Below are 10278 nucleotides of genomic sequence, written 5' to 3' on the forward strand. Positions count from 1 at the left end.
ACCCAGCCAGCTCCCTTTTAAATGATGAGTTCCCATTTTGTTTCTGGCTCTGTGGCCAAGAGGCTCATTCGATGCACAGCCCTTTGAGGGCTCTTGTGCTTGGATTTAGCTTCAGGTGCCCAGCAGCCCCTTAAGCTCCAGGTGATGATCAGCCTGCCTGGGTATGGAGGATTGGGTTGAGGTTAAAGCAATGTGCTGGGGCTGAAAGGAGGTGGAGGTGTTAATGCTTTAGCCAGATTTGCTAAAAACTCATATGGAATTTTAGATACAGCATCTTTTAACTTTTTCCTTGTCTTCTTTTCCTTTCCTTGCAGATGTCAGCCCCGAGACTCGTGCCAATGTCAAGTTTGTGCAGGACACTTCCAAGTACTGGTATAAACCGGAGATCTCCAGGGAGCAGGGTGGGTAGATGGCACAGTGCGAAGGATGCAGTTGAGTGAGCCGTGGTTGGGAGTTGGTGTGTATTTTGGATCACAGGGATTAGCAAGAATTTCCCTGAGAGGCTGAGTTAGGAGTGAAGGTGAATTGTGCATGCTCAGACCATTGCAGAAGGGGGGTTGAAGCCCAGCTCAGCTGCAGGCTTGCATGACATGGGCTCCCCAAACCTTCCCCTTCATGGAGGAGCACTGGTCCCTGCAGTGTGCAGTGGATCTATGCAGTTTGGGGTGCAAAGCACCCAGATCTTGAGTTCAGAGTCTTCAGAGGGGTATTGGAGACATAGCTAAAATAAGTGGGGAGAACAAGGAGAGGGCAAGGTGCCTTCAGGGGCAATGTCCCAGCATTTGGTCCCTGCCTGCTCTCCAGTGCTTAGTTGCTCAGAGGTGGGCTGGGTGGGAATGGATGCTCTGAGATGCCCACACAGGGCAGTGGAGGCCAGGGGGAGATGAGCCCCTGCCTGGCTGAAGACCCACTTGAGACCGCCATGCAGATGTGCAGGGGGGATGGTAATATTGCAGTGCCCAGCTGCGAGGCTGTGGAACGGGGGTGCCCAGTCCTGACCCAAACCTTGTGGCTTTAGAAGGCGCATTGGCTCTTGCTATGCTGGCTCTGAGGTCTGCCATTCTGTCCTGCAGCCATTGCACTGCTGAAGGACAGGGAGCCAGGGGCTTTCATCATCCGAGACAGCCACTCCTTCCGGGGAGCCTACGGCCTTGCCATGAAAGTAGCTTCTCCGCCTCCCACAGTCATGCAGCAGAACAAGAAAGGTATTGTATGCCCTTCTCCATCCCACGCCAAGATGCCTTCCATCATTCAGCCGGGGTGAGCGGGCAGCTGGGTCTGCTGAGCCAGTCATGCCCTTGGGTATGTGCTGATGTGGCAGGATCCCTCCCTCCCAGGGCACAGGGAAGCACCAGACAACCTCTGCCCTGAGCTCATCTGCATCTTGGGCTTTGGCATGGTAAAATGGGCACAGCCTCCCCAGCCCATCGACACCACTGGGGAGCCTGGCTTGGGGTTGACCCTGTACAAAGGGCTGGATTTGAGGAGGGTATGCAGGGTGGTAGGGACCCCTTCCTTGAGCTGGAGCACTGGTTTCCCCATGGGACTGCAGAGAAGCAGGAGGAGGAGGGTGGCTCTGGTGTGAGAACATACTGTTTCTTTCCAGGAGACATCACCAACGAACTGGTAAGGCACTTCCTCATCGAGACTAGCCCACGGGGTGTGAAACTAAAAGGATGCCCCAATGAGCCCAATTTTGGTGAGTGGCCCCAGTGTGCTCTCCACATGCGGGGCTGGGTGGGGAGAGCCTTGCCTTTGCTGGACTATCAAAGCAGAGCTGTCAGGTGTCTGGGAGAGCTCTGCCTCTGTTACTGCCTCTTGTCCTTGTGTAGCTGAGTCCTGTGCGCATTTGGAGCCTCTGGAGTCATGCACACTCATGAGTGCACACAAATGTGCTTGTGTGCACAGGTACATACCTTTCTGCACATAGATGCCGGACAAATGATGCTACTGGGCAGGGTGGAGGGCAGGGGCTCTCCTTGTTTTATTTATCCCATGGCTAATGTGCTCTGAGGTGCTGCACAAGGAGCTCTGTCCCATTTGTTGTTCCTAAGGAGGCCCTGGCATCTCTTCCCCCTCCCTGAGCCGTCCGTGGGCAGGCATGGTAGTTTCAGCAAGACAAATCGCCACATGTGGCATTAGGACCACAGCGAAGAAACCTACTGAAAGCCTGCTTCCATCCACCCGGAGCAACAACAACCTAACGCTGGGGAAGCCTGTCCCCCCAGCCCTGCACTGACCATCTCCTCTCTGTCCCCAGGCTGTCTCTCGGCTCTGGTGTACCAGCACTCCATTATGCCCTTGGCCCTGCCCTGCAAGCTGGTCATTCCTGACCGAGGTAAGAGCCAGGACCAAAAGGGATTGCATCCACCCTCACAGCCTGCAGGAACAGAGTAGGTTTCCAAGCAGGGAGCAACAGTAACCATCACATGTCTTCCAGATCCCATGGAGGAAAAGAAAGACACTGCGTCTGCCACCAACTCAGCCACAGACCTCCTCAAACAGGGTGCGGGTGAGTAGAGAGGGGCTGTTCCAGCGTAAATGTGGCTCAGAGCAGTGGTTGATCCCATGGCTGCTGTCTCCCTTTCTAGCCTGCAATGTCCTCTTCATCAATTCTGTGGAGATGGAGTCACTGACAGGCCCCCAGGCCATCGCAAAGGCTGTTGGCGAGACGCTGGTGGCTGATCCCACACCCACTGCTACCATCGTCCACTTCAAAGTCTCTGCACAAGGCATCACCTTAACGGACAACCAGAGGAAGTAAGAGCCCCCATGGCCACGTCCCTGGGTCCCCAAAGCCAGTGAGGCTGTGATCCAGGGAGTGTGTTGATGAAGGATGTCCCTGGGGTGGCATGAAGCTGGTCATGGGCAGGGCTGTGCTTTGTCCTTGACTCCTGGAGCATCCTAGGGGAGACCCACGGGAGTGTCCCCTGTGCTGGTGGGGCTGGGCTGTGGTGGGGCAGAGGTGGTGCTTCCCTGGCCCTGACGCTCCCTGCCTTGTGTTTCAGATTGTTCTTCCGGCGACACTACCCCCTCAACACTGTCACCTTCTGTGACTTGGACCCCCAGGAACGAAAGTGAGTGCCCTAACCTGGGGGGAGCACATGTCCCCTGCCCCTTTTCCTTCCCCTGGGCTGCTTGGAGCAGGGTCTTTGCTAGCTCTGTCCCCCTTCCTCCTTCAGAGGGCAGGGATGGAAGGTTCCCTTAGATTTTGTGGGGCAACACCAGCTTCTCCTGGTGACTTGGTGTCTCCAAGCCTCTTCATGCTGGGGGAGAGGTGCATCATTTTTTTCCTCATAGAGCCAAGCCTGTGCAAAGCCAGGCTGACCCTCCAGTGTTGGTGCAGTGGCCCCCATCATGGCCCTGTCTCTTTTGTGGGGTGCAGGAATCCCTCACACTTCCTCTTCTCCTTGCAGGTGGACTAAAACTGATGACAGTGGCCCAGCCAAGTAAGTGCTTTCTGTGCTTCCCAGCCAGTTCCTCCCAGCCACTGTTGGGGTGGCTCCCACTTGTGCTTGAGCACTGGCTAAGAGATGCCCCATGCAGGGCAGCCTCTTAGCCACGTGTGAAATGGGCTGAGCTGTTTGCTGCAGGAACGTTTCACCCAAGCATGAGACCACGGTTCTGGGGACTCAGGAGGCATCTTTCAACCCCAAATTCCTGGTCAGAGCAGGCATGGCCCTTGCAGAACTGGCTTTACGGGAAACTCTCCCAGCAGAATCAGCAGGAGCCAGCTTATGGATCAGAGCTGGGGGTTATGCTGATGGCGTGCGAGCCACCGGCTGACTCTCTCTGTTCCTCCTGTACTCCATGTCCTGGCCCATGGGAGTGCAGAGCTGCTGGCTGAGCCCATTTCCAGGGACCAGTTCCCACTAATTTTAGCCATTGTGTTAGCGAATGGGTTTTTATTAGGTTGTCCAGCTGCTGGGATATTTCCCTTCCCTAACTAGAAATGCCATGGCCTGAGCCTGTCTCACATTCTGTTCCCCCATATTTATAACTTCAGTTTGCACATTCTAATTAAAAAAAAAAAAAAAAAAAAAAGGGGGGGAAAAAAAAAGGGGAGGGAGATTTTATTCATCAGGGGAGAGACAGAAATAACTGTATGGTCTCACCCAGCTCCTTGTGTCCCCACATGGCCTTCCTCTCATACAGGGTCTACCCCAGCCCATCCATCACACCTCTGTGTCTTTGAGTCATCACCCAAACCAAGGCAATGCTATGATCGTCTGGAAGGTCCCGTCTCAGGGACGGTCTAGGGGAGAGTGACAGGGATGGTCAGAGCAAGGAGGGCTGGGCCAAGAGATGATGGAGACACAGTGCTGGCCTTCAAAGAAACTGCAGTAAAGGGAAGAGTAGATGGGTCATGCAGGCTGGTTTGGGATGTCCCCCTCTGTTGTGTGAGGTACATGTTGAAGAGGGGAAGGTGGACAAGACTGTGATGGAAGAGGGTGGTGGTGTTCCTTGGGTGAGCAATGCTGGCAAACCTTACTGAGCCTCTTGCCTTCTCCCCACCCAGGCTCTTCGGCTTTGTGGCCAGGAAGCAAGGGAGCACCACAGACAACATCTGTCACCTCTTTGCTGAGCTGGACCCAGACCAGCCAGCTGCAGCCATTGTCAACTTTGTCTCCAGGGTCATGCTTGGCTCTGGACAGAAAAGATGAGCTGGCGCTTGCGGGTGATTCTTGAATTTTGGAGAAGGACTTGGAGCTGATCCGAGAAGGAGTGTGAGGAAGTGCATTGTGGGAGAGGGAAGTGAATTGGGGGGGAAGGGTTGGAATTTTGGAGGAAAACAGCAAACAACAAAAAAACCCCAACGAAACCCCTAAAAACTCAACACAAGCCAAACACACACACAGAGGAACCAAAAGCACCTACGTAAGAGAGCCACAAAGTCATGCCAGACAGGATGCATGTCCCATCGCAGGGAAGGTGACCAAAGTGAAGGCAGCAGTGAGATGGATGTTCCCAGCTTTTACCATCATGATTCTGAGTGCTGACATCCACTTGGGACTGAATACGGGAACATGAATGGTGTTTTCCGTCTGGAAAAAAAGAGACAACTAGCAAAACCCATGGAAGAAACTCCATCCCAGCAGCTCCATCAGTGAATGTCTGCTGTGTGTTTGAAACAACCTGTAAGAGATAACGACATGGGCTGGGTCCGTGGGATACTGGAAGAGATACCCCCCAGAAACCTTCCCTTGCCCGGCTGGAGCCAAGGGTCCTCACTGGCCCCCACGCTTCTCCTGAAACCTGCCAGCCACCTGGCAAATTGCTGGGGATGTGGTGGGGGTTGGTTCTGAACCCTCCTGTCCCTGGGGAGCTTGACCATGGGCTAACCTCTGTGCTGACCCAGAGCCCAGCGCCGGTCACAGGTGAGCTGCTGTGGGTCCACACGGAGAGGTGGGTCATGGCATTTCCCACCTCCCCAGGGTGCTTGTGCCCTCCAGCCTGCGAGGAGGTGGGGGGGGGGGGGCTGCTGCTACCCTGCACCTGGGGTAGGCAGAAGCTCCCCAGGAACCTCCTTGGAGGATGCAGAAAGTTGCCTCCTCTCCCGTCTTCCCCTTTTCCCTCCCATCACTGGTCCTCTTTGGCAGGGTTCTCCTGTGGCCTGTCACGTGTTCTCTTAACACACAAAAAAAAACAAAACAAAGGAAAGAAAAACATTGCAATAATAATAGTAATTATAATAATAGTGGATGCTGGCACAGATGGGTTCTCTGTGCGAAGCAGCGGACCCGTGGCTACCCCTATCTCACTCTTCGGAGACACGCAAGCGGTTTTTAAATTGCATGGACGTTCAAGTTGCACGAAAGGCGAATGACTACAGGTAACTCAGGCGCTTTTTTCTCCTTTTATTTTGGAGGCCACGTTAAAATAAAGAAAAAGAAGGAAGAAAATTTAAAAAGAAAAGAAAAAGGGAAAGGATCTGCAGTCGCTGGGCAGCTTTGGCTCAGTGGGGAGGTAACAGGTCCTCTGAGAGCCACCCTGCTTGGCACACATGTACACCCAAAACCGGCTGGCTGGAGGCTTGTGCGCCCCAAATGCACCATAGTTTGGCAAGTGGCTTTGGTGCTGTTGGCTTTTCCCTTCACTTTGGGAGATGAGGAGGGCCAGTAGGAGGGCAAGAGGGGCAAAAGGCCCCTGTGCTGCTGGTGGGGGGCCATCATGGTTGCGGGGCAGCAGGCAGAGGTCACAGCCCTGCGGTGCTGGGGAGGGGGCAGAGGATGCTTTGGTCAGACGTGCAGGTTTGGGGCAGGGGGAACGGTCTGGTTGGAGCTGTGGGCTTGTTGCTGAGCCGTCTGCTGAAAATCTACATCCCCGCTCCCCCCCACCCCTGAGAGATTTTTGTGAGAAGTTTTTAGTGCAAAGTGGCCTAGATGCTAGTCTACTGGGGGCAAAAATCAGAAACATAGCACTGCAGCCCCCCTCCTCCGGAGAGCTTGTCTCCCTCAGACCGCCCTTGCCTTGATAGCGATAATATATATATATATCTGAGCTATACTGATGGAATACTGTAAGCTAATGAAATTTTAAGGAGGAAAAAAAGGTTAAATTTACACTCCGAAAATATTTATTTTTGCCATATTGCTTTCTGCGCATCCTATCTCCCCCATTATATCTGCCCCGCCTTCCCCTGCCCCGGGGAAACACCTGCATGTTAAAAGAAAATCCAGAGCAAGGAAAAATATGGATGGTGGAAGATGCGCGGGGGGCCCCCCCATGTTGGGGTGGCGTGCGTGTGACCGGTGTGCATGTGCGTGTGCGTGTGTGAGCGAGCCGAGTGGGTGCCCAGAGAGGGCTGGCATGGCCGGAGGCTATACTGATGTACTGAAGCGAGAGTGAAAGAATGCATAGCGAGGAGCTGGTTGTGAGACGGTGGCAGGATGGGGGGCTCTGGGGAGGGCTTTCCCCCTCCCCGGCTCCCTGGCTGCACGGATGCAGAGACCTTTTCATTTCCAATGTTTCCAAAAAGCGATTCTCTCCTTCTGCGAAATTCAAGTGAGATGAGAAACGATCTCACCCGTAATCTCCTCACCCCGCCGTTCACTGATTAGAGAAAACACTGTGTTTATAGATATATAAAGATATATTTTTGAAAGCCTCTATTTTTCAGACTTTGTTTTCTCACTGCTCAGAAAAGAGATTATAATAATGTAATTTTATTTTAATCTGCTGCCTCGGAAACTGGTGCTTGAAACTCTCATTCCTTTTTTTTCTCCCCATACAAATGAAGCAGATCTAAGCACCACAGAGATGTTGCATAGAAGCTGAACCCAGTAGATACCTGCCGATAGCATCATGCCTATGGGTCCTGATACCTTTGGGTCCTGAGCCGCTCACGGCTTCCTCATTAACCCACTAGCTGAAGATTTAGACCGTATCCAAATCTTGAACACTAACAAAATCGTCTGATGATTATATTATTTTTTTAACACACAGCTAATCACCTTCCAATGATGTAGCCAGGTGTTTTGTCAACTCCCTTTAAAGGCACTTTTTTCCCCTTTTATCTCCTTTTTTTAAGTTACATTTTTAGGTGTAACTACCCTTTCTGTCCCTTGGAGAGACTGTCAGCCAGTGCTGAGGATTGCCCAGGTCCTGGGAGTGGTGGGGACCTAGTGTTGATATATCTTTCCTTATGAAAGGGACAGAAAAGACTCTTTGCTTTTTTTCTTTTTTCTTTTTTTTTTTTTTTAATGCAGTCATGGTATTTGAGATTCAAGCTTGTGCGAGTTAAGCCCAGCATATGTTTTGTTGTAATCACACTGCCGTTGTCAGCAGCCGGATGGTATCTCTCTCTCTCTTGCTCACACACACACACACACACACACACACACACAAATGCATCCCTCCTTCCTGCACAAAGAACTGCATATATTCTTGCCAAAGATATCCTTAAAAACGCACTTTGCCCCACACATTATATATATATATATTTTTTTTTTCGTGTGTAAATTTATTGTACATGTCCTTTTTGTGTTGGTTTGTTCTTTGGAGAAGCCCCTTCCCACCCATCCTCCCTTTGCTGTCGATGTTGCTGTCTCTTGGGAAATGCTCCCCAGGGGTTTGTTTGCTGCCTGTCCCAAATGGTAGCACCTGCAATGTGCAAAATGTGGGGTTCCTGTTCAGCTGGGCTGCCTCCGGCTCTGCACCCCACCAGGAGCTATTTTGGGGGATGATCTGCAGATGGAATGCACCCATCTTACGGTCTTTGCCAGCCCCTCATCACCAGTGGAGATGGGGGAGCTCATGGGTTTAAGCAGAGGAATTGAGCAAGGTTTGGGGTTGCTCTGGATGCAACATTTGCTGGCTGCCCCTGGTCAAACCACATATAGAAAACAAACCAGGTAGGGAGAAAAACCCAACCCAGCCTCCGGGCATCTATTTTCTAGCGAGTTCAACCACCTGAACCTAAGCGCAAAGTAAATCCCCACCCAGCAGGTCGGGCAGGTAAAGAAACCAGTTGCCCCAAAAACCCCAGACATCGGCATCAACAAAAGGCAACCCTTCCCGTTGGAGCAGGCAGGAGGATCAGACAGCAAAGGAGCCCGCAGGGGCTTGTTTCATTTCGTTCGTTTGTTTTGCAAATTGTGAGGTTGGTTTGGGGTTACTCTTTTTCTTTTTTTTTTTTTTTTTCTCCTTAAAAAGGAAAGAAAAAAAAAAAAAGGAAAAAAAAAGGAAGCAACCCGACGTTTCTGTTGGTGGATCCTGTGCCGCCGTGTTATGCGTGGGGTTTTTTTTTTTTTGGTTGTTGTTGTCTTTGTTACTTTGGGAACGTTACAGATTTATTTGCTAATCAGTGTTAATGAACAGTTTCAAACTTTTAGACTCGCCCATTTCTGTGTATTTATATAGTTGGAAAAAAATGCATTATATTTTGTATCTTTGTGCCCATAATGTCGCGTGTGTAAGAACGACTTTGGTCACACCATGTCCATGTGTGAATGTGACTCCGCTGTTGTCTTCCCGTTGTACAGATATCAGATTCTTTGCAGTTCATTGTATGGCTTTATAAAGTGGTAAAAACAACAAAAAAAATCAGTTATATAAAATATACTGTTGCTTGGAATGCCAGCTTGGTGTCTGGATCGCTGGAAATGTATCTTGAAATTTAAGGGAGCGCAGGAATAAATGCTCTGTTCTTTTTGCACAGGGAAAAAAAAAAAAAAGAAAAAAAAAACCCTAAACCTCAGCGGGTGCTGTGTTTTCTCTGGGCTGTCGTTCGCCCCGTTCCTCGATGGCACGCTGGGGCCCCCGGACAGGCGCCGGTGGGCGTGGGAAGGAGCCGGGGCTGCGCTGCGCCTCGCCAGCCTCCCGTCGCGGCGGGTGCGCGCCAGATGCGCGCTAACCAGGCAGCCCCCGGGCTTCCTACGTGGCTCCAGCTCCAGCTCCAGCCTGGGCTTTTGTTTACCAGGAGGGATCTCTCCGCTTGCCCTGCAGGCACTGGGTGCTCTTCAAATTCGGTTGCTTTTTCCCAGGTTGACTTTAGGTGCTGTCTGCGCAGCCTTGGACGTCCCCTTTTGAGTCCATCTCCTGCAGAGGAGCAGGATGGGACGATGCCGATATGGGGTCTTTTGCCTTTGTCGAGGTGATAGTTTGGGTTCTGCTCACGTTAAATCCCACTCCCTGCCCCTCTTGGAGCCATCCTGCTCCCCCATGCCTGGCAAAACTTCCCCCAAAGTCTCAGGCCTGGCTGTTCCAGCATTTGCAGAGCAATTCCCAGCATCTGTCAGACCCTTCAGCCCCCAGCTCTCTGGCTCTGCTCCTTCCCCTCCTTGCTGAGCTGGTGGCCAAGGCCTGGCCCCCGGCATGGATTGAGTTTAATTATACAAGAAATATCAGCCAGAGCAGCGGCAGTTTCTCTGGCGCCAGCACTGCTGCGGCTCAGAGGCTCAGAGTTTCTCCTGGGAGCCAGCAGCACTAAAAATACCTCCTGCCTTTCCCTAAAATAGCTGCAGGGTGAGGGGCGGATTGAGGGGGCTGCTTCATGGGGACCCCATGCTGCGGGGCTTGTGCTGGGAGGCAAAGACGAGAGGGGTAAAAAAAGAACGAAGAGGAGATGGGATGGTTTCTGGCCCAGAAATAGCTGTGGGGCTGTGGGTGGGCACCCAAGTGATGTGCCCTCTGAGCCAGGCAGCCTGCACCATGGGACCTCGGGAGGTACCTGGCGTCTGCCAGCCTTGGCCTCAGCCTCAGTCATCCCTGATCTACCCGCCAGCAAGACAGGACCTGCAGCCTCCTCTCCCTATCTGACACGATGGGGATGGTGTT

The 10278-nt window shown here is 52.2% G+C and overlaps 1 protein-coding gene across 7 annotated transcripts in view; it reads left to right on the forward strand.

Moving 5' to 3' along the window:
- The window catches only part of TNS1 (tensin 1), a 55082-nt gene extending 45925 nt beyond the window's left edge, over positions 1–9157 (forward strand). For all 7 annotated transcript variants that reach the window (XM_056349269.1, XM_056349271.1, XM_056349273.1 and 4 more), the window contains 9 exons: positions 315–401; positions 1074–1205; positions 1607–1699; positions 2261–2338; positions 2441–2512; positions 2592–2760; positions 3009–3077; positions 3417–3449; positions 4520–9157. In XM_056349269.1, the coding sequence (XP_056205244.1) occupies positions 315–401; positions 1074–1205; positions 1607–1699; positions 2261–2338; positions 2441–2512; positions 2592–2760; positions 3009–3077; positions 3417–3449; positions 4520–4664 (878 nt within the window). In that variant the 3' untranslated portion in view covers positions 4665–9157. The remainder of the gene's footprint in view (positions 1–314; positions 402–1073; positions 1206–1606; positions 1700–2260; positions 2339–2440; positions 2513–2591; positions 2761–3008; positions 3078–3416; positions 3450–4519) is intronic.
- Positions 9158–10278: the final 1121 nt, after the last annotated feature.

This window comes from Falco biarmicus, chromosome 8 (assembly GCF_023638135.1).
Source record: "Falco biarmicus isolate bFalBia1 chromosome 8, bFalBia1.pri, whole genome shotgun sequence".
Taxonomy (NCBI): Eukaryota; Metazoa; Chordata; class Aves; order Falconiformes; family Falconidae; genus Falco; species Falco biarmicus.